At 45.1% G+C, this 24,396-nt stretch overlaps 2 protein-coding genes across 4 annotated transcripts in view; both read left to right on the top strand.

Annotated features, from left to right (window-relative positions):
- Positions 1-24,396, top strand: part of LOC105457498 (headcase protein) — a 137,405-nt gene that overhangs the window by 65,278 nt on the left and 47,731 nt on the right. The window lies entirely within an intron of this gene.
- On the top strand, positions 7,535-11,042 carry LOC105457497 (facilitated trehalose transporter Tret1-2 homolog). Of its 3 annotated transcripts, none has more exons than XM_011702192.1 (6): positions 7,535-7,723; positions 8,226-8,576; positions 9,063-9,319; positions 9,610-9,861; positions 9,975-10,146; positions 10,511-11,042. In XM_011702192.1, the coding sequence occupies exons 1-6, from the start codon at positions 7,648-7,650 to the stop codon at positions 10,798-10,800; spliced, it is 1,398 nt and encodes a 465-aa protein (XP_011700494.1). In that variant the 5' UTR covers positions 7,535-7,647; the 3' UTR covers positions 10,801-11,042. The 3 variants fall into 3 exon arrangements, with proteins under 3 accessions (XP_011700494.1, XP_011700496.1, XP_011700495.1); XM_011702194.1 differs by having other exon boundaries at positions 7,656-7,737; XM_011702193.1 differs by having other exon boundaries at positions 7,673-8,029.

Raw genomic sequence — 24,396 nt, 5'->3', positions numbered from 1 at the left:
CATTTCCGCACCTCGGGGCGCTTCTGTCGAAAATCTGCACTCGGTACTTCCGGCATCCATACTACGTTCGCTCTAAGGCACAGAACAAAGGAAAGAAAAAAAATACTCGACCGACCGGAAACGAGATCTCTCGCTCCGCTTCCGCGCCTCTCTGACGGATTACGCGAGGATGATTTTCCATGTCGCTCCTGGCTTTTCTGATTTTCCGCCGTTTCTTGTACGACGAAGATCGCTGAGATGCCTTAAAATGGAGCTAATGACTTCTGCGATTCGCTCTTGGATATATTTAATATTTATTCATCCCCTGCCTTTGAAGCGAAAGAAATGTATCGCTTGAAGTATTCTATGGCGATTGGATATTTGAATATCAGGGAATGCAATGTTGAAACATTCTTGTATTGTTGAGAAATTATTAGGAATAAAGTATAATTTTACTAATATTCAACAATTTTGTAATATTTAATGCTATTAAACAATATCTTTATTATTTTATGTGACGATAGACTTCTAAGAAGTATAAATAATAATTTTATACAATCATAAATTTTTTTAAATTAAGTTATTATGGACAAATATTAAATTCAAGTATAAAAAACTGATAAGAAAGCTTTAATGCCTTTAATAATCGCTTTGATGGATGTTAGTAAAGTTAGTGGAGTCGTGTGCAAGAATAATTTATATAACACGCGTTATTTACTCTCTGAAAATATTATTCCCTTAAAATTACCATAGAATATTTAAAATGTTTATTAAACTCAAGCGGAATTTATATATAATATATTTAAAATGGCTGCAGTACGGATAGAAAAAATAATCTAGTTAATTACAATTAGCGCTGTGATGTGGCCAAGCCTGTTTATGCGTTCGTGATCATCATAGCTAGGTGATGTAACGATTATGAAGGTAAAAGGCGGTAAATAATCCCCTACGCCCAGAGCGGGAGGTTCATGGAAAAAAACCGGAGCTCGACGCTTCAGGTTGTGATCGGAGCACAGTAATTAAAGGTTACTCTATTCGTTGGCCGAGGAACGGACGGCTGCACGGGTCAGTGACAGCGCTTTCTTTCGAAAGAAAGGCAGATCCCTAAAGGGGACAGGTGTTATAAAGGATATCAAACAGGATCGCGTTCTACCTGGTAGAACGGAGCTCGACAAAAAAAAAAGAGAAAAACCTGAATGATCGATCGATCAATACGCCCGAATACTCTTTGACAATTCGCGAAAGCGACTTAGTACCTTTCCATTCGACGTTTTTTTAAACCAGATTTACGCCACATCGTCGAGAGACTTTACGAGTTCGAATAGATTGATTTCGCAGGGATTATTGTTACAAAAGATTTTTTTTTACTTTAGAAGTTGAGTTAAAAAAATTTTATTATGGATTTCCGAGTACAACATATGGCAATTCTTTTCCTAAGAACACTATATATAATGTTTTATATAATATCTGCGTTTTCCGATTTTATAAAATATATTTTTTTACCTTTGTCGCGTGTTATACTTAATTAAATATTTTAATATACATTACAAGCGAGGACAAATTGCAATCCCTCTATTATTTTGTTTATCTTAAAGCGCATTTATTTGCGACTGTGAAGGATAGTGTTTGTGCGAAGGACATTTCTTTACCTTTTTTCTTGTCGCTCGCTCGTGATCGATTATACAAGCTTTCTGTTCCTACAAACGATACATTCCAACGACTACGCGATTTTATTTTTGGATTCTGCTATGCTCACTCAGCCGTGAAAAGCAAATCAACGTTGGAATTGAACTTAATACCGGTTTAGCTTTGTTGCATTCATATCGCTGCACGTTGTTTTGACGTGTTTGCTTTAGACGCAATATTCACAATTCGTGACACTACGTGATTTCAAAGAGATAATTATTTAATCACGCAATATACATATACGTTATTTGCTGTATGAGAATTAATGCGTGTTGTTGTGAATCTTTCCGTACATTAAATTCTACAATTCATTCGAATCATAAGCAATATTTTGCTTTTTCCGTTATTTTTATCACTAACATTTTTTTTCCCTCTCATTTGCAGGTAAGAAAACGTCTTTGCTTATGCAACTGGTAGAAAATTATATGAGCAGTGCGAACGGAATGTAAGTACATATGCTAAGTACGTTCTTTAGTAAGTTCCTTGACATTTTCGCATCTCGGGTCGTTCACACTCGCATCCGCTAAGGAAATAAACCGCGGACTCTAAACGGCGTACGGCGATTTCAACGTCACAACAATTTAAGATTTTAAATTTGCTCGTTCAAGTGCTGGTTCAGTAATCACGGCGAGGCGCAGTACCGGCGCGGCGTCGGAATGCCGATCGAAACTTTAATATCAAGATCTCGGCGGCGTTATCGAGCAAGTTCGACTCGTTTCCACTGACGCAAAAACGTGTTTCGATTGTACGCGACGTGTGTTTAAATGCATAAAATTATATATTCCGCCGAATGCAAGACCGGCGGAAGGTGAGGGGAGGGGGGGGGGAGCGGAGAGCACAGGTCGGTTGCCGAAGAAAAATCTCGACGTTTTATCGCACGCTGAATTTAATTCGGTAAATAAGTTCCAGTTATTAATTCGCGCTCGCGTATCGCCGCAAACGTCGGTGCGCTACGATTGGCAGCCCGCGAGTTGCAAACCTTCGACTTACTACGTCGATGTTGCTGCGGGAGTCAGCGGCAACGACCGACTTCAAGGTAGCTAAAGCCGAGCCGGCCGCTTATGTAAGTTGTTTAGAAGTATCGCGTATATGCTCGCTATAGAAATCGGAGAGCGGGAGAAATCTCGAGGAGAGATCTGAGAATTATAAATGCGCTCGCTTCTTTTTCTAGAGGCCTCATTAACGCACGATTACATTTAATTATTATCCCCGACGAGGGACCTTTCGTGACTGTCGCGGATGATCGAACGCGCACACCACGGATCACCGCGCGTTTCCCGAAGTTTCGGCTTGAGGTAACGCGATAATCGAGTCTGACGGGATACCCACGGGTGTTCTGTATCAGGTTTTTTTCTGCCGGGCGCGAGCGAACGTAGTTATTTATAAACCGATACTTTGCGCTATTTTCACCTGCGGTAATTCGCGGGTTTAATTCACCGCCGCGAATACCTTCGTGTAAAATTTCCGTTTATCGAAGACGGGATTCGGGGGTACGTAAGTGCCGACCGCCAATTTGCCAGACTAATTGCTCACGGTCGAGCGTGTAACGATTTAAGCGAGGTCGAGGTCTCTTCTAGATCCACGATTCGGGCAATTGGCGGAGCGCTGCATAGCCGGACCGAGCGAGTCGCATTCGCAAACTAATTGAAACGTTATCGCGCCTCTCGCGCCGCCGGACTATTTTACACCCTTGCAACCTGCGGTTAAACGTTTCTTGTCTTCGCAGCTTCTCAGATTCGTGCACAACTGCGTAGCAGCAACGCGGCGGTTGTGCCGACCGACAGTTCTCCTCTTTCCTCACGCGGGCTGGACGCCGACGATAGTAGGCTCGCAGGGAAATCCGCTTTCGGGAACTCGCCGACCGACTTCGCGGTTAAACACCGAGCACGTGCCCGTTCTATTCTCAACCTGCCGGTGCCGACTGATATTTTATTCCTTGCGTCTCTCGAAAGAGAAATCCGGCTTGCAATTATCTACAATCGTTGAATTTTAAGCCGGATTTAGATCAAACGAGCGAATAAATAACGAATAAACAAATGAAGTAAAATTAGTTAAATGGATAATGAAGTAAACAATTTAATTTAATAAATAATAAATTAACGAATGAACAACTTGCCTCAATAAGTGCGGATGATGTCGTACTCAGCGGTGTCGTTTGCAATCATGGAAACAAATAGATTATTTGTATTTATTCATGCTCGGCATGATTTAAATTCAATTTTAAACAATTATTGATAATCTCAATTGTTTGATATTAAACTAGTATGTATATTTGACGACTATATTAATATTTGTTTAACCTGCAATTATATGATTGCTTCTATATAAGTATTTTTTTTATGTACGTATATAATTTTTTTTAATTTAGACTTTTAAACAGAAATGAGGATATATGCAAGAACACAAATTATTTGCACTTTTAATTCCGCATAATAAAACGATATTCGTTCTCCTTCGTGATATTGACATACTTTGATGAGAAATAATTGTTTCGGGGAACTGATAGAGTCATTCATTTTCACTCCCCTTTATTAAACCTCGTGTGTCATTATCTATGCGGCCTATCCGCCGTTAACTTTCGATCGAGGATACGACGTCGATGTCGGCGAGAGCGGGAGTACCCCGGGTCGCACATTTAAATGCAAATGCACTTTTTACTTATATTTATATGCAAATGAGCTTTTCTCACGGTGAGAGAGGAGGATCCGGGGAACTCCGCCGCGCCGTTGCCGGCGTACACGACGTGCTCGAGAGTCATCCTCTCTTCGCACTCGGTTCGCGTGCGTACGATAAAAAGCAGGCGCGCAATGCCGGAAGACAATTATTGCATCGTCCGCGCGCGAAATGCGTCGCGCGCAATTAAGCGAAATTGTGGCGTCGCGATTTCGAGAATTTCAATCATTGGCAAACGATCGCTGCTGTCGCATTCGTGAAGGTCAATTCGACGGCCAGTCAGGCCGCGGCCAATGACTTATTTTTTTTTATTGTTGGCAAACCATTAAAGGTCATTATGACTCGTAGCGAATTAATGCAGGTTATTGCAGGATAATTCGAACGTATTCTGAGTAATACCGTTTAAATTGCGGCTGATGGTATATTACGATTTATGAAAACGCGACGTGTCCTCCTTCGGTAGGAGGTGCGCACCGTCTTTTAGATGCTTGGAAAGCAGTAAGAAGAAAAGTGACGGCATGGGTTTTTGAACGACTATCGCTCTATTATAGATAAATTTGCGAGGGCGGCGGGCAGTAACGGGGTGAATTCTTCATACGTCGGGGGAACAATATGCTCTCGAGTTACGGGGAATTTTTCTCCAGGCACATATTGCGACGGCCCTTATCGTTTCACGTTAGGGGAATTCCATTTGGAGACATTGTGCTTTTTTTTCTTCCTCTCGCGTTCTCGTACGATACGTTCGTACGAAGCCAGCCGATCAAGATTCATACATGCACGATATTCCTTTATCGTTATCGGTTATATAGGGCTAATTCTCGTCGCTGGCTTGTCGTCCGCAAAAATAGGATTATTCGGTTAGAACTTTGATTCTGAGCATCACCGCTCAATTTTCATACAAATTGGTGCGAGCAGAAACCGTATAGAGGCAAATATCGTCATGATATCGAAATCTAGAAAAACAGTCTAATTTGAGAATCGTTATATAACGTATTTACCAACCGTATCCATTCACGACCAATGTAGTCATTTGTCAAACAATCGCTGAACGTGTAAACAATGTAGATTATGTAGTGCCTATTGACGTGCGGTAATTTAATTAATCGAAGACGTATGTAAATGTGATCGTCGTAATTGAAGAGTTTGCAAGAATAACACGATAACCTTGAATCTACTGCAAATCGAATTTTGCATGAAAATAGTTTTTTATTCCGCGAGATCGATATCTACGTAATTTAACGAGTTTTTATCGTTATTAGAATAGCATTGACGTATTCTTTTACGCAGTCATACGGTATATTACGTGAAACAATATCAAAGGATCTGAAACTCCATGGCCGGTGCTTATAGTTTATTCTTATATTTATAACAATCTTTAAGTACAGCCTTAAGATGTCATAAAACAATTTCAGGAGGGTTTTTGACATCTTGAGACACTTACTTAAAACGGTCTTGACATAAGAACCGACTACTAGCCTTATGCCTCCACTTAAGATATATTTTCATTTCAAAAATAGATCGAGCGCTTACGTTAATTTTTTGATTACGTTTGCAAAACTTTAATTACGGATTACGCATTAAATTCTGCGATAAGCAAATGCTTTCTCGCAAATACGTACTCGTTATCTCGTTTAATCTGTTTTCTATTGACGCGTATGTAATTTGTTGCGTATTCAATGTATTGCGTGTCAGGGTAATACATCGATATCGTGGTGCCAGTTATCGATGACCGATCACGGCATTGAACGTGTTAATCAAATATCTGGTAAATGGACGTCGCCGCGGCTTTAATTACGTTACGTATCGGAATTGCACGTTTGATATGGAATTGAAACGTTACGACGACGTTTGTGACTCTCATTAAAATCTCGTGTTCTATCTGTCAGGGACTGTTTTTAAATCAAAGAAATGAGACACAGCTATACAGATTATTGCCACGAATCGGTCGTCGTGCGTCACGTGACAAATAAACTCGTCTTGTTTTCGCTCTTGTTCTCGTCGATCGTTTTGCCGACGGAAGAGAATCCCTCCGCTCTGAGGAGTCGATCTGCAATCCGAAAGTTGTCAAGCGCACATCGCGCGGCGCCTTAATGAAATTTGAATGTCGTTAGCCGAAGTAACCGGGCGTAAGGAAGGGACGGTTATCCCTATTACCTCCGTCGCTCTGTACGGGTACGCGCGAGAGACTCGCCAAGTTTATTGGAGCACGAAAATGTGCGCCAGGCTATATGTCGATCGTGTCCTTTGGGTAGTTTAGGGATCGTCTGACACTTGCTTGCGAGCCCAGCGAGAACACGGCGCCGTAATTAGCGTGTCCGTTAAGTCGTTTCGCTACAACACTCGTCTTGCATTTGCAGGACACAAGGACGGCTATTTACTTAGCTCTAGTTCAAAGGTGTTTCTGGCCAACGTACTGAATGTCCGAAATTAATGTCGAATAGGATAGTTCTGTACATATAATCTTTGTCAAGAAAAATTTATTTATAATATTGTTGATTCTTCTGATTGCGTTTCGCGCGAAAAGCTTTCCTTATGTCATTTACAATATTATTTATTTATGACATAATATGTAAAAAAAATGTAGAAGGGTACGGTTGCACTTCTTTGCGTCTCGTGTCGCTCCGAAGCGAAAGTTTCGCCATGCGAATGATCATTTGGCAATCGCGCGAATTATGACGCCGATTCGGAGTAATTCACAGCAATCTTATAAAACGACCGTGTAAGCGCCTCGAAATAGCGCTTGAATAGAATTTGCGTGGAACGCCGAGGAAGGATAAAAATGAAGAGAATGGAAAAGGCTTCCCGGCGTGTACTACTAAGTCGCGAGCGCCTTACGACTGGCTGGTTTACGATTAACCGATTTTCCATTCCTCGTGCTCTCCATTGTGCAATGCGCCTAACTACAACGTTGGGATAACGAAGCACTGCATGCGTGACTCGATTATTAGAAATGAACATAGGGGATTGGAGAGCTCGAGCTGCGGGATAATTTCTTATGCTTGCAAATTGTTTTATGATTTTCTCAGAACATGTGCAATTATAAAAAATCTTCATATTCATTGTACACGCGATTTGACCTGATATTACTGTCTCACTGTTTTCAAAATCACGCCGCTACGATAATTGTAATAATAGAACATCGTATAGATACGTACTTATATATATATCTTTCTCTTATGAACGAATATAGCGGGAAGATTAACGAAGAATGAACATCGCTAACGAAACGAGGCGGAAGCAGGATACAATCGTTTCTTGATGGTATGCCGAAAATCATCGTTTAATCGTCCCGATCGATCCTAAATAAGGATGACAGAGAACGAACGGAGAACAGATACCATCTTGCTCCGCAGGAGGATTCCTCAATATGTCGCCGCTGCTGCAGGTTTTCCCCTTTGCGTAAGATAGTCGATTTCAGGGGGAGCTGGTAAATTTTTCCGGGCTAACCTTTGTGAAACCTCGAAACCTTCGTGATATCCGTGTGACGGTTTTGTGTTTGCGTGCTAAATTGCGGTGTATCAAACGATGTGCATGACGTTGAGAGTCAAAGGGTTAATGACTGTGAGCAATCGCATCGTCGCGACGACAATGACGGCGACCGACGACGTGCGGCTGGGAGAAACACGGAGGGCAACATCGGCGAACATGTCGGAATTATTAAATGCCGCCGTAGCGCCATAATGAACATCCGGTGAGAAAAAAAACCGTCTGGGCAAGGGGCAGGAGGGGGAGGAGGGCGAAGGGGAGCGTTTCAAGTACACCGCGGCTTAAAAGAACGGCCCGTCGTTACGGACGCGCCGGGGCGAACAAATCGCCATACGTGTAACGTAAATCCCGTGGTGGTCGTGTTCGCGGTCAACGAACTCCTTTTTCCTTCTTTCGCGCAGCTTGCATGGGTGGATTCTCGTTGGGATGCGGCCTCGGCTGGAGCGCGCCGTCCGTCGAAATACTGAGGACCCAATTGGACGACTTCGCGATAAACCTGATCGCGTCGGTGTTCCCGATAGGCGCGGCGCTAGGCACTCTCACCGTGCCCCTGCTGTTCGACAGGATCGGCCGGAAGTGGACGATGATGGCCATGGTGCCGGTCTTCGTCGGCGGCTGGATCCTGCTCATTTGCGCGGGCACGATGGTACCGTTCTACGTGATGGGCAGGCTCGTGACCGGCGCCTGTGGCGGCATGTGCTGCGTCCTCGCGCCCATGTACTCCGCGGAGATCTCCGAGAAGCAGATCAGAGGTATATATCGCCTTCGTGCAATTAATCCTAGACCCTCGCGAATAATTTACGACACGGTCGAGGTCATTTACTTGCGGCTCGTGTGTCTGAAGAAAGAGTCGTATGAGCTTGTGATATATGGAACATTGTCATTATATCATTTATTTTAAAATGCTAAAATGATATTTAGTTGAAGTACATTTTGTGGTACTGTTGTTGCCATAATAAAGAGTGTGAAACTGATACACTTTAATGTGAGATGAAAACAAAATTGAATGCGGATGATTCAACGCGTAATAATGACGCGTGATATTATGTGGATAATTGGAACACAGAATAAGACGGCTTACGGAGCGATGTTATTAGTGCCTATCATCGTTCAGCACACGAGCTCGTTCTCCTTGCATCTTTAATGCGCGCGCGATTCACCGTCGCTTAGCCGAGCGACGAGAGGCAAAGAAGAAGAGGTAGCAGCTTCATTATGCGGTTCTTCCTTTCCCGTAACAGGGACGACGGGCGTCTTCTTCCAGTTGCTGCTCGTGATCGGTGTGCTGTACGTGTACTGCAGCGGTTTCACGCGAAGCGTGGTCGGGATATCCATCTTCTGTTGCATCGCGCCGATCGTGTTCGGCGTGACGTTGGCCTTCATGCCGGAGAGCCCGTTGTACTACTTGATCAAAAATAAGGAAGAAGACGCGGAAAAGTCCATGCGATTCTTTCGCGGCCCTGATTTCGATATCGTGCCGGAGATGAACGCGTTCAAGGTTCGTCAAACGTCGCGATTACGTCGTTACTAATTAGTCGACAATCTACAGTCTACAAATTTCTTAAATTTGGATGAAACAATTATTTAACGACAATAGCGAGTGTGGAATTTTGAATGTAGATAACGAATCCGAGTAGGAGTTCTTATAGCTGTTAATTACTAATTTTTCATTCTCATAAGATATTTCTCATTTGCTCCATCTAATTTCGTTAATGATGGAGTCGATAAAAATGCGTAATAATTACTTTCGCGTGGATTTTATTAATTCACTGTAATGGGAGAAAATAGGAACAAGTGGAGAGAAGCAAACTTGAAAGACCAGGTATCTCGGCCTTCATGAGAAAGCCCGTGCTGAAGACTCTGGGTGTGGCCTACGGTCTAATGTTTGCCCAGCAACTCAGCGGCATTAACGCCATAATATTCTACGGCTTCACGATCCTCGAGGCGACAGGCGTCGGCTTGGAGTCGCAGGTGGAGCTGGTCATCTTCGGCAGCGTCCAGGTGGTAGCTTGCGTGGCGGCGACACTGTTGATCGACAAGGTTATACTTTGATAAGTTTATTGTGATGTCGAATATCATGCTCCACAGATTTTGCGATCTGTAATTTATCTAACGGCCGACTGGCATTACGGATGCGATCGAAACGTTCGCAGCTCGGACGCAAGCTGCTCATGGCGATCTCCTTGGCGACGATGTGCGTCTGCTTGGCGGCCTTGGCGGGTTTCTTCATCCTGAAGAACTATCAGCCGGAGCTGGCAGATCGAATGCACTGGCTGCCACTCACGTCGGTGTGCGTCTACATACTCGTCTTCTGCCTCGGAGCTGGTTAGTAATAACGACGCTGCGACGAGAGTGAGCTCGGATCGACGATGCACTTCTATTGATCGAGCTATCAGAAAATACGCTACATTCTCCTTACGAAGACGAAACCGAGAGTTATTACATTACATACGTGCCCTTGCAACTCCTTTGTAGTTACATTTTCTCTCATATATATGTTATACAATTCGCATTCTTTGATCAATATCTTCAAAGAAATTTATGTTAGATTTGTTCTTCATTTGATTAATGCATGTAATGTATACCCACGTCCAAATTAGCCATATCATTTTGTTATGGTTTTTTTTATGACAGATGCGTTAAACACCGTTATTTGCAAAATTCTCATCAAGCGTTTGACTTGTGCCAGGTCCAATTCCGTGGGCCTACATGGGCGAGATTTTCCCCACGCGCTTGAAGGGCGCAGCGTCGTCTAGCGCAGCTTTCTTCAATTGGCTATTGGCATTTACGGTTACGATGGTATTTCCAAGCGCCGCTGAAGTACTAGATTACTCCGTGGTGTTTGCCTTCTTCGCCCTGATGTGCGCCCTCAGCTTGTTATTCGTGATCTTCTTCATGGTGGAGACCAAAGACAAGACATTTGCGGAAATTGAGCAGGCATATGGGACCCTCGCGCAGAATCAAGAGTCCAATGTGTAGTGAAGCAAAGAATTTCCCACACGAAACAGTCACCCGTCAAACAAGCAAGCGAAGCTTCTCAAGGAAGGTGAATAGGGATGAGGATTTGTCATGTTTATTTGATCATACGGTTTGATGCATCGACCAATTTTAAAGTTATCGTTTGTCGATGGGGTATACAACATTCTCGATATTACAGAAATGAAAAATTACAAAAGCAAATTGTAAAAGTGCTATTAAAATGAATCTTTTATCCCTTTCAATTATTTTTTGAATAATTTTGATTGACAATTGAGGCTCTTTAGACGTAAGAATTACATGACAGAAATTCTAAGCTTTTAAAAATGACATGTAGTTGCATATAATCAACGCTGAATATTTTCATCGTACGATAATTTAACTACATACTTCGCTGCTTAGTTTAAATAACTTTGCCGAGAACGTGGGCGTGATACCGACTAAAATAATTTCCAGATAAATGAATTCCTGACGGGAAGTGGGACGCGCGATAAGCGGCGAACGAGATCGCGAATGTATGCGCGGAAGATGCGGTAGCTAAACTTGAACCGCGATATTATATGCAGTGCTATGTGCAGCGATACGCATCGTGAGCAGTCATTGCACGCGTATGGCCTTGGCCGAATCGTTCGGAATTAACGACAATGCTTTTTGCCCATCACTCTATGCTACATTTTATTTAATCAAAACGGAAAATCTGATTTAACATATTTTGCTGTTCGTGGATTATTATTGTTTTTGTTTCCACCGAGGGGGGGGGGGGGATGCGAAAACACGAATATTGTATCGCAAGTCGGAAGAAAATGATTATTTTAGCTGAACTATATACTTGTACGATTTTACGAGACCACATCCCCATTTCCCATTAACGAGCACAAAATCCATTCAAAATGGTCCATCAATTTTTTACGACGCATTCAGAATAAAAATATTTGAATATTACGCTCGCGGAGCATAATTCTCGCAATTCGAAGTCACGTATAAATTGAATAATAGCTTTCGCTGTAATGGAATTTTTTTCTGCTCTAAAATATCGCGTATTCCTCTCCCGATCGATGTCAACTATGATGATGATGATGACTCCGACGCGTCCATTTGTCATGCAGCTGCCATCGCTCGGTAGACGCTCGCTTTCATCGATTATGCATTCGAATTTATATTTATGAAGCGTCGTGCCGGGGCGTCACGCGCGCGCGCGCCGAGTGTCGTCGTACTAATAATGTCGCTATAAACCTCTCGAGCGTCGGGCGCGCAAGCGACTCCGCGTTACATTCTTATACTTGGCGCACTGCCGTCGGAGGCCGCCGTCACCGCCTACTCGGGATTCTCTGTATTATGCGATTGCACGTTTCGTGGATTTTTCGTGGGCGACAGGCAGATAACGCCCTCGGATCGGTATTATCTAGACTCGAAATGCCGGATGTGCGCGCGATTCTCCCGCGTCTTTCACTCTCGGGCGCAAAATTCGGTCGCAAACCCCTCAAGATTAGCGCAAATACCCAGTCATTGTCGTTCGCATCTCAATGAGGGATTATACAATGATTTTCAAAACGTTTATCTCTCTTTGAATAAAGAATAATTCTTACTGTGATTATGAATGATGTCAAGGTATATCCGCGCGCCAGCCTTGATGAAGTAACGCTGTATCATTCGATCGGTGCGCACGATATCTTGTTGGCGTTCACTCGCGTTTTCGTGCACAGTTGCAGCGTACGAAGACAAAGACGATCTGCCATCTGAACATGGAGCCAACATGTGTGACATATCGTGCGCCGGGCCCGGACGTTCCACCGCGCCGAATAAATTTCGCCAATAGAGCCGAAACCGCGTGCGCGTGAGAAGGGCATGGGAGAAGCGGCAAGAAAGGCAATGCAGGGCGCGCGCGGAGCGGGCGGGACACCCAGACGAGTTTTTCGCGCGAGCAGACGCGCTTCTTTATCCGTGGGAAGAAGCCAGACTTCTGGCGTGCCCTTTCTCACCTCCCCCGCACGCACGTCCCCCGATGAACCGTCGTGATAAATAACCCCGGAGAAAAATCGCGGACGTTAGCGCGATCGAGAGGCGTGAAGTCCGGATTCGACACGCTTCCTCCGGCCGATCTCCCGGTTTATCGCGTGCATCATCACAGTATCATCGCCGGGGCCGGCGGCGGCGGGTACACCGGGCTGGACTCGCGCCGAAAGGACCCCCCACCGTTCCGTTTCCTGACGCATTAATTTGTTGAGTACAATAGCCACGAGTTTGCTGATCGTCATCCCCCGGCAAATTACGTGTTGCGAGACGGCGCGCGGCGCATAATTTAATTTCATACACGAGGTCCGACATGACAGTTCGTTGAAGGCAACGACGATCGTGAACAGCAACCTCGCGAGCTTTTCTTTGCCTCTGACTGACGATACGATATCTCTGTTATCTCAAATCATCCACGATGCGTAGTTTGTTTTTAATCTCTGCGCGTTCACATTACGAAGCTCATACGTCGCGTCGTCTTAAGGTCGCGGAAAAAAAATTTTGAATGAGGGCGAACGTGGATAAAGTTGTTTACTAGACAAAATTTTATTTTTCATAATTAATTATTGACTGGAGGGGCAGATCAGTTTTGACGTGAGTACCTCGCAGTGGATAACGTATACGTGACACGCAAGTATCCGCGTGTCACCGTTAAGGAACGAGAAAAATCGCGTTCTCTCGCCGCGAACCGCGGCCATGCAATGGCGAGATTTTCTTTTCCGCGTCCAGAAGAAGAAGAAAGCCGCGACGTCGCCGAGCGGCTCTAACGAGCAATAAGCGATATCGGGACGCGGTTCCCATCTGGCCCCGGTACTCGAACCCCCGGCGGCATTTCCCGGTGAGGTTGTCGCCAGACGGGAAATAAATAAATAGAAAGCACGTTGACTTCACTCGTGCACGCGCGCGCGCGCGCTGGCTGATCTCCCGACCGACTCGTAGGAAATTGACAGCAGCCGGAACATCGGCTATGTGTTTCTCACATACATTTTGTTCCCCGGGAACACGGAGGACGACGACCGTATTCTCCGTGCCCCGGGGCGCCCCGGTTCCCTGCGCCGAGACCCGCGCGCTCCCGCGTCCGCCGCCGCCGCCGCCGTCGTCATCGTCGTCTTCTCGAATCCGACCAATATTCAGCATCTACGGCCGACGGTCTCTCTTCGACCGAGAGAGAAACGAGAGCGACCGCTGCTCTCTCGCTCGTTTCGTCTCCTGTATATTTCATGAATGTGGAATGCGGCTTTCCATCGGGAAGCGGATTGTTCAGAGAACATCGGGGATGGAGTGATGGACCTCTCTTCGCTGCTCCGATGCTGTTTGTAGGAAAGTGTACGTTCGATTTTGGAGCGGGCCGCGTAATGCGCGATGATATAATCATCATTTTGCGCACTGCGTGCGCGTACGTGCTTTTGTATGCGTGTCTGTTAATTCAACAGCTTTAATCCTCTCGATATCTGATTACGGTATACAACGCGAGTTGATCTGTTCGTCAGTCATCACGCGTTACAAATGTAATATACATTAGTAGTATTGTGTATTAGTCAATACGACTAATAATTCGTGAATAATCTGAAATTTAAAAAATTGAAGCTTTTCAATATTGCGAGGACAAAAATATTTAATTAAAAAATTTTTTTTGAAATACTCAATTTTCATTTAGAAGACAAACATATAAAATCCTTGTGTTCTTTCCACATTATAAATATTCGTGAAAATGAGAAATCTTTCGTAGAGAAATGCGTTGCCGTTAACACACATCTGATCTCGGATCTCTCTTTCTATTTCGTCATTGAAGGCGCCGACGCAAGAGAACGTTTATAGGCGCGATAAGTTAAATTCGATATTTCCTTAATTCGCGCACATCCATTTTACGCCGATTTACTCGGTGCATTCGCAGCGGTCAAAACGTCATGACAACTTACAAACTCCGGTTTTGCATATACTCTTCAGATACGAATTGATGCACACGCATGTTCTCTCTCTCTCTCTCTCTCTCCTTCTTCCTCTCTATTTCGCGCTTTACTTCCCTCTCTCGTCGCGACGCGACCCACACGCAATCCTCACTTCAAGGCTCTCGTACGCTCTCGTGCCCCCGCACGCGGATGACTTGGCGGACGATACACGTTCGCGTAGAGCTCGCGTGAGCACTCTCACGTACGTACATGCGTGCATACGTGCGTGCGTTCGCGCCCCTCCCCCTCCTTCCCACCGCCGCGACAGAGAAGTTGCACACTGCACCATTGCACGGTCGACCGTGGGGCCAACGGCCTCTCTCCGCGTGGTATCGCCGCGCCGACTCGCCTCGCTCGCTCGCTCGTAGCGACAGCTCGCGCAACCCCGGGGAGAGTCGAAAAGAGCCGCGAGAGAGAGAGAGAGAGAGAGAGAGAGAGACTCTCTTTCTGCTTATGGCCTTGCCGTTAACCGACCACTGCGAATGCTCCGCGCGCACGGATCGAAATTAATCGTTTTGCACGACGACCAGCATACGAAGCGTCACGCGTACGATGCGCAAATCTAATTACAATAAGCTTTACGAATGATACACGCATATGCTTGATTACAATAAGATTATATGTTAACAGCGTCGCGTATACGCGCGCGCTGTGCTGTATATCTCCGTTAACTTTGCGAAAGCGACCTAAATATAACGAATATATACGCGTGAGATATTACAGTAAAAGGAGGGAATGCTCTCGGGAAGCGTATAATTGTTATCTCGTTTTATCCAGCTGGCTTTCCGCGCGCTGTATGTAACTTGGTAATATAAACAGTTAGCACTGTTGAAACGTGCGTCACGTGAGATGTAACGCTTGGCTATCATAAGCGCCGGGTGACCGTCGTTCGCGCACTCATCATCACCAACGGCGGCGGTGTTTTTTTTTAATCAGTTTTTTTATCTGCCTCTGTACGGAGCTGCCGTTCAAACAGGATATCGATTGCGCGTTGGAAGCATCGTCCGCGACGCTCGTTGAACGTAATGAGTACCGTCCGTATTGTTCCGTGTATTTCCGTAGGAACTTCGCTTTCGTTCATCGGCAAATATCTGCCGACCGATACCGTCCGGTATCGAAGGTGAGGGAGGAAGGGAGGGGGAGGCTCCATAAATAAATTGAGCGCAGAAATAAGCGCGTAGCGCGTATCGCTCGCCGATATATTAGCGTTACGCATTATATACCGTGCCGCCGCGCACGTATGCGTTATCGCGCAGCTGCTATCTCGCCGCCGCGCTCCGCACCGCTCGCTCGCTCTCGGAGAGGAGAGAGGGCTACGTCAATGGAGCTCGCTGTTCAAACTCTCCTTCCTCGGGCCGATCCCTTTATCGTCGCGCCGATGGAATAAAAAGAAGTGACTCTACGCGAATTCAATGGGCGTTGCGTGCGCTATCGCCTCGCATTCTTCTTGTGCTCTCTTTTTTCTCCCCCTTTTCCTTTTCTTTTTTTTTTCCTTTCCTCTTTTCCGATCGGGAGTTCGGCCTCCTTTGGCTTCTCTCTCTCTCTCTCTCTCTCTCTCTCTCTCTCTCTCTCTTTCTCTCGATCTCGATCTCGTCGAATCGCGCGACGCGTCGCGGGATCGTTTGCCAAAGCGCGCCTGCATAAGGAACATTTACCGTAGCCCGCCTAATGTCGCTTGCGATCGTCGAACCGTGATCTCGGAAAGCGAAGGAGACTCAGCGATCGACTTTGCTCTTTAAATCGAGGAAGCAAAGACGAAACTTAGTCGAAATCTAAGGAAAAAAAAACCGTAAGATCATAAAAAGATCGAGGATCGTTATTATACATGTTCAACTATCTCGATTTTTATACGAGGACATGAATGTTTGTATCCTTGTCGTATTTAAATTTTGCGTGCAAACTGTCTCCCTGGATATGACGAAGCTGCCATTCGCCATTCATGCCGTCCAAGTACCAGTACTTGATGTCACGATAAAATTCATGATACGAATTGTATTCAGCGCACGGGTAACTGTAAATCGAAGTAAAGTTCCTTATGGTGGGAAGATGAATGAGGAGGAAGAGAGAGAAAGAGAGCGCGTCATCAAAATTTGCATCTTTAAAATCTTTTCATCCCTGAGAGCTGCAAGTGTTACACGGCGTGCAATGTCATTGTGTTGTACGCCCCGTCGTCAATGGGTGTCTTTGTTTTCACGAACTCCTCGGTTTTTTGTACTCTTCTCTCCCGGCTGAGTGTGTATCCTGCCTTCGCCGTCTCTCGTTAACAAGCAAGATTTATATTTATTCAGATTACTCCGCCGACTCTCGCGTCGCGCTAAATGTAGAAACCCTATACATGTTCTTGCGATTTATTGCGTTTATCTCGTGTACACCTTCTTGTAAAAAAAAAGTGCCTGCATTTAATCAATTGGCGTAATAGCTCGTTGAATTTGCGAGAGTAACGCGATTTATGTTAGCAGTGACAAATACATCTAGAACGATTAATATTAATCAAGCGACGACAGTGAAGTGCGTGCATATACTCGCTTTTGTATCGCGCGCGATCATGATGATGGATTTTAATATTCCAACGAGGGTACTTACTGTGCCATTTATCAAGGCAATCAGCGTAGTGGTGTTGTCTCGTGTGTGTATGCAGAGCATAGATTATACAGAGCCGCGTTTAGAGCGCGAATATCTTTTTTTTTAATTTTATTTTATTTGTAGAGCTTGTGAAATTGTTCGTTGATGCGTATAGTTTAGCCGCTCTTTATTAATACCGTTCATTTTAGGGTACCGATAACGCGGTATTTATGAAAGCCAACGACCGTAACATCCGTATATACATTCCGATGCGAGGCTTCCGCCGATTTGCGTAATGTATTATTATTTTCTAACTTCCATATTGATAAAACTAGCGTTTGAGAGAAAGAGACGGGATGAGGGCGCGACGGGGAAAACGAGCTCGCGTTTGACACGCGAATTTGTTTTCGTTGCCGTTCTGGCGCAACGCAACGGTGCGCCGCGTATCTCCGTGCGACCCAATTGCATATAGCGTGTGCGCATCTGCTTCATGAGCGCAGCCTCTGCGGGACACTTGTACCGTTGTCGATACGACTGTGATTCGCGCCATCCGGTGGAACGAGCGGCCGGCTCTTTCTCTTTTTTTCTCTCCTCTGAGTCCCTTTACGAGACGACGACGACGATGATCTGGTTCGCCTGATTCCGATCGCGACATAAACCGGTCTTGTATGCCTGTCGTTCGAGTGATCTGGAAATTTCCGATCCCTGAGGTAGTAAAACGTTATCGAAGCAGATTTTTACTCGAGAAAATTGATCGGCGCACGAGGCGCGACACGTATCGAATACCGACTCACGTGCAGCCGATGCTACTTGCCGGATTTGTCGCGCAAAACATTCGGACTCAATTCTCTCCTCTCCGACGTTCTCTTTATTCGAGAAAAGTGTCCGAAGGAGAAATACGGTGCACAATTAGTTTTTGTCGCAAGGGACCGAGAGGGGCGTGATCGTTCCCTACGAAGATTATGCACCATTATGCATTACGTATTTGCATACGTGTAGCGTATACTGAAAAATATTGCTTACGGTAATTGCATGCGTGGAAACAAAACGCGGCCCAACCGTCGCGTCGGCGCAACCCAGGTGCAATAGGTGATATTTAATGACGCTTTATCAGCGCTGTTTCCTCCGATTTACTTTTTCTGCGATGCTCCCTTCCGGTAGTTGATGGTGCAGCACGGCAATATCGCTGCTCTGGAACGGCTGGGAAGATAAGACTTCGGACAGGAAACATTGCGAAGCACGGTAGCGGGCAATTGCCAACCGCACGCCATTAAATGCGCTTTTACTCTCCCTGCATTTCGACATATCTCAATTATTTCGCTATTACCATTACGGCATTATTCCCCGACGCATCGCCGGCGAATTGCGGCAAGCGATTTCATTGCCCGACGATGCAGGATGATCGTGATCAAAGCCGGCTGACTGCTGCTGCTGCTCCGTGACGTGATTAATGACGGTTCGCCGATTAGCCCTTAACGCGCGCGCTAACATTCGCTAATGTTTGGTCCTTAGCTAAGCTGGTGTACGACATTTTTTTCGAATTAGCAGTCAAAATCTCCGAAAACATATCTCGCAACGACGGTGTGTACGTTTCCTGTGCTGCTCGCCGGATAAAATATTCTCGCAGATGTCGGGGCCGCTTTTAATTACGCGCGCCACGGTGTGCCGGGACAAAAGGAGAAGGTGCAGAGGGGCGGGGGGAGGAGGGAACGTCGGGAGGGGGGGGGTACGCGCGCGCACAGGATGTTGAAGTACGGTGAAGGGCGAGGGAAAAAAATACGTGGCCATAAAACATTCGTGCAATAAAACTGCCTGCAACAACGGGCAGGCCTGCATATTTTAAGAAATTAATTTGTCGAAGGACAAATTGCCTCGTTTTACGAGAGACGCGGGAGCGAGAGAATGCGAGCGAGAGCGCATGGTGAGTTTAACCTTCTCCGATATCTTTTTTTTTTTTCTTTATGCTTTCTCCTTTGCTTGATTTTCCCCGAGAAGGGTGTCGGCTGTGAGTCGCGCGAGAGGACGAACAAAGGGGGAAAAGAGCACGGCAATTCTTGCACGTGTTTGTGAAGGGACCGCGCCGTGGAAAAGTCTGTTGTGGCTAATTTGCGCGGTCATAAATCTTCTCGCGTCGCGGTGTAACTCTCTCATGGTCTCGTTGAAATTTTGGACTCGGAAAAATGATAACCAGGCGCAATATTTGCAAAGAGAAATGAAAACTTCGCCAGCGCGGGGAACGAGCGGAAGAAATGTCTGGCTTGAAGAGAATGAAACGTCCCTCTTCTTTTTTTTCATTTAGAGCTCATTGGAATTTTGTTCATCTTATACCTGACTCCATATCGAGCTAGCGGCACAGTGGAGATTACGTAACTTTTGTCGGGGAATGCGTGGAAATGATCGTCGCCGTAATTACATACGCCAAATGGAATTTGATAAAAATCGCGCAATCAATGAAACCGGATCGGGCATCTTGCAATATTGGAATTGATTTATTGCCGCTCTCACAATCCGAATGGCGGGCGCCTCGTCGCAGCGAAGGAAGGCAGGAAAAGAAGAGAGGAACGTCGCGCGTCGCGTCTTGTCTCGTCTCGTCTCGTCTCGTCGAGGCGACGGCCCCCTTTTCTCTCGATGCGTGTACATAATCTCGCATCCAGTCAGCAGCGCGCTCGTAGAAAGAAACGGAGAGCGCATTATTTATGCCTCTCTTTTATGGATGTAGGAGACAGCCAACTCGCGCTGTATACCGAAGAATCTTCATCTTGTTCCCTCCACTCGCGGTCTTAACTCAGATTCCTCGTTTCTCTCCTCTTTCGGTAGATCTACGATCTTCTCGATCGAGAGGGATGAGTTTTCGCTCAGCCTGTCTAATCGCTATTTTCACTTCGCTGACGTGTGTCTTGAAAAATTCAAGCGCTTCACATGCAGAAAAGTCTCGCAGTAAATACGATAAACACGTTTTCTCTTGTTCTCGCTTTAAGCAATATATTCAATAATTATTTTAATCAATAATTACATAATAAATAATTAATAATTTAAAATTTATACGTACAAAATATCGACTGCGGTTAAAAAAAATTATTAGTATTTCAGTATATTTATTATTACTGATAGAGAATTAGATAAAATACTCTGCATTTTTATAAGTAATTATTATAATAAAATATAAATATATTTGGAAAAGAATTTCACTTCTATATTTTTTTAACGAGGAATATTTTTAAGCGCGAGAATAAATTAAAAATAAAGTCAGTTTAAAATATATAATAGTAATTATCGATTTCCTGTTCATTTATTCAAACATTTTACAGTTTTAGAATAGCGATACTATTTAAAATAAAGAGCGTAACTGATCTGCACAATTATGCGAAAATGATACACTGCGAAAAAGAAATACGGACATCATGCAGATGAAACAGGCGGACAAACCATTTGAATTTGATCTTACAAACGCAATTCCGGGTTAAATTATACCCTGCGAATCGTTTTGAACGTTATTCCGTCAGACGAAATAATTGCGAGAGAGAAAGAGGGAAAACATGCGAAAACATTTGATGTAGGTTCATTAGTACGTTCCGGCAGGATATCTTCGTCAACGCCAGCGACAAAATCGACATCAGCGGGGGGACCCTTTGCGTCGGCGTTTTCATTGTCCCTCTCGTTTCGCGCCGAGAGGCAGAGAATCAATCTCCGGCGCGATCTTCGAGCTTGTGAACACGCTCACGCGTGTGCATCACGCACGGCACGGCATGGCCCGGCCGTGAGGCCGCGCCACGAATCGCTTTATGTGGCACAAGGATGCAGCTCGTCTGGGTCATTACTGTGTCGTGTTCCTCGCGGCGTCCCCCGCCGACATGCATATACATATCGAATCGCTCTGCGGTCCCACCGTGTAACGGATAATAATCCTGTCGCCAGTGCACGAGGTTCTAGCAGGCTCGACGCACAATGCAATTTCGGTGCGTTCATCCCGCAGATATTAACGATCGTAACGTCAAGTTTACGTGAATCCAGTAAGGAGGCGCGAATTAATTATTGAGTTCATCCCTTTATTTTCTTTCCAAGTAGAATCGAGTTGGCGATTATTTGAAAGAAAATCATTTTGCATTTTACGAAATAAGAATGGCAATTCAGTTAAACGATTCAATTAAGTCAAGCCTGTCCAATTTATAATATCGGGCCGTTTCTCTATTTTGACATGTTTCGTGTCCAGATACCATACGTCTCCGCAATCGCGCGGCGATAGAATAACGCGGCGAGATGAGAGCAGGGAGGAGCGTTACGAGTACACAATAGCATTCATTGTAGCGATGGGGACGAGACAAGACAGCCTTGTGATTGATCGGAAGGCACGACGCGCGTCATTGGAGGTGCGCTACGGGAGGGAACGAAAGGGAGTTAGATGCGGAAGAAGGAAGGCAACGGAACCTGTCTCGCCGGTGTCAATAATCCCGAATGGATTGCCAGCGCCGTCAGAGGATGTCGTCGCGGTGCTATCTTTGTGCCTCGGTTCCTTTGAGATCTTTATTAATCCGACGACTCTCCACGGAAATCAATAAAAGCACGGAGGAGGAGAAATTTGTGTGTTATTACGCCGTTCATTTGTTCCTTATGGCGGTTTTTTTCCTTTCATCATCTCGTTTCGCGAGCTGATTGGCCGGGTATTGATGTGCAGATTCGAAATACTTGTGCAATAAAATGCATTCGAGGGAATCGTAAAGAAAAATAAATTATTGATTATACAATTGATTAAAATAAAATTCTCATTACGAATATATTTGCAATAATTTTGAACACTGAATAGGAAAGTGTCTAAAAATATGAAAGCGTAAAAGGAATTAAAATATACGAAAACCTTCGGAATTATTAGTTTGTCTCTTCTCCCCCCTCCTTGAATTTAAGATGCCGCGTTTGATTCTATCAAACGTGTACTAACAAAGCCCGACCTAGAGGACAATGGATTTTCCTTTGCATTGGTAATTGATCGTCTGCATAATCACGCCCACTTTTTATGCGCGATCAGTTCCTTGGACGACTCGTTCGGGGTGTTACCGCGGATCTTTTTTTAGAAACGCACAATGACGCACAATTGAGAGAAATCAATGGCGCGTATTAATTCGGTCTCATTTTGCATTTGCTGCCTCGCCTTCGTTACCGGTCTCCCTTCGTTGCCGGCGAGATGATTACGCAAGCTGGTTGCAACAACCGCCTGCTTCGTATATGTTTGTTTTCCGCCAAGAATAATTGACTGTCACCTACACAGGTCTGTCGTCAGCTCTTCGTTCCGGATAGCGAGAGGACATAATTGCCTTCTTCTCGGTTCCTTCCTTCCTTTTCTTTTCTATTCTTTCCTGTCGACCAATTAACGTCGCCTCCATCGACCTGCCCTAGACATTTTTCACAATTTCTCGATTGGGGAGGACTTCCCGCTCGCAATTAACATTTGTCTTCCCGCCGAGTGCTTGCGCTTCTCACGCGTTTATGCAGACGGGAAGTTTTCGCAACTTCTCGAATTAAGCGAAACGACTGAGAACCGGTTTTTTTTCGGTTCGCAATAAAATGAATGAAATGACCATATTGTACTTTTGAAATTGCTTTAATTGCAATATTGAGAAAAAAATTCGTTATTATATTTGGTATATTTTTTCTAGATGTTTAAAGAAATTCGTGAATTTCGTGAAATGAAAAGTGCCAAATAATATATGACGCGAACGACGTTATATTTTTAACTTTGCGTCACCGACGCTTATGCGCCGACCTTAGCGATAAAATATCGCAAATATGCTTTAGTCGTCGAGCGAACACGCGCTTTCCGTGCTTGACACCACACGCAGGTCTCCCACTTGCAATTCACAGAACGACATTGATAGTTCCATCTCTGAGGACGTAATTCGTGTACGGGCAATCGGATGACGAGGCGGGCCGGCGACTCGATCTAAAAATACCGGATCTGGTAAACGATACTGCGAAAAAGGCGCGGGCGCGGATGCAAGAGGGAGGCTGGGGAGTCCAGATGGACAATAACGATCTCTCTGCTCTGGAAGAGAGAGAGCGAGAGAGAGAGAGAGAGAGAGAGAGAGGATGGAAAAGAAAGTGCACTCGTTAACTCCGGTGGAAAACGAGCGAGCTCCTCTTCGTCCGTAGGCCTTGCGAATCGTACGCTTCTCTCCGTCCAGCATGGACGATGAGATGAAACGAAGAGAAGCAATAAATCTTGCAATAACCATGTCGGTTGTTTCCAGTCTGCACTCTTTCACCTTCCCCTCCCCGTTCCCTCTTTCTCCCTAACTGTATCTCTCCTCTCTCCTCGCCTCTCCTCTTTTCTCCTTATCCGAAGCGACCATCAACGGCGTCGATGAGAGTTCGGCCAACTAGGCTGAAGCTCGTTCCACCAATCAATCGAGTCAACTGCTCGCAACACCCCCGCAATTGTGGGACGTGCGCGTTAATTTATTGCGCTACTTTACTCTGACCTTGGGGCCCGCTATCATAAACGGCCGGGCATAAACCTCGCTTTACGCATCGCTCGCTTCGGCCGCGAAATAGAGATTGTGCTGCCTCTTTCTTCTTTTCCCGTTTTAATAATGCACCCCGTCGGCGCGTGTTGTGTGCACACGGGCGCTTTCGCGACTTGTAATTTCCGCGGCATAATTCGCGTGTGGCGGAGGAAAGGCCTCCTCCGATAAGAAGACGCACGATTGCCGTTTGCTTAAGCGACGGAATATACATATTTGCGCAGCTAGGACAACACTTGAGCGCGCGGCGAAGAGATACGTTGAGCGGAGTGGAGAGAGAGAGAGAGAGAAAGATGGAGAAAGAATGCGCTTCACGAGACTTGGCGAATCCACGCGGCGCGTTTTTCCTTCCCAGGCTCGCCTGTCGAATTTTTTGAGTTCCAATTACTATTGCTTTGCCAATTACTAAACTTTAAGCCAAAATTACATTAAAATCCATTGATGAAAGAATATCTTTTACAACTTTTACATTCAAGTGATGTATATAAATATTCAATTTCGAAATGCAATGCGAAAGTTCTCACAATGTCGAGATAATATTTGTCTTCCTTATTTTCTGATGTCTA

This window comes from Wasmannia auropunctata, unplaced genomic scaffold, assembly GCF_000956235.1.
Source record: "Wasmannia auropunctata unplaced genomic scaffold, wasmannia.A_1.0 LD335214.1, whole genome shotgun sequence".
NCBI lineage: Eukaryota > Metazoa > Arthropoda > Insecta > Hymenoptera > Formicidae > Wasmannia > Wasmannia auropunctata.
Note: the sequence above shows the minus strand (reverse complement) of the source record. Positions and strands in the feature narration are given on the sequence as shown.

Coding starts and splice junctions, on each gene's coding strand:
- LOC105457497 (XM_011702192.1), top strand. CDS start 7,648: ATGACAGAGAACGAACGGAGAACAGATACCATCTTGCTCCGCAGGAGG. Junction 9,320..9,609: donor CGGAGATGAACGCGTTCAAG/GTTCGTCAAACG, acceptor GGGAGAAAATAG/GAACAAGTGGAGAGAAGCAA. Junction 9,862..9,974: donor CGACACTGTTGATCGACAAG/GTTATACTTTGA, acceptor AAACGTTCGCAG/CTCGGACGCAAGCTGCTCAT.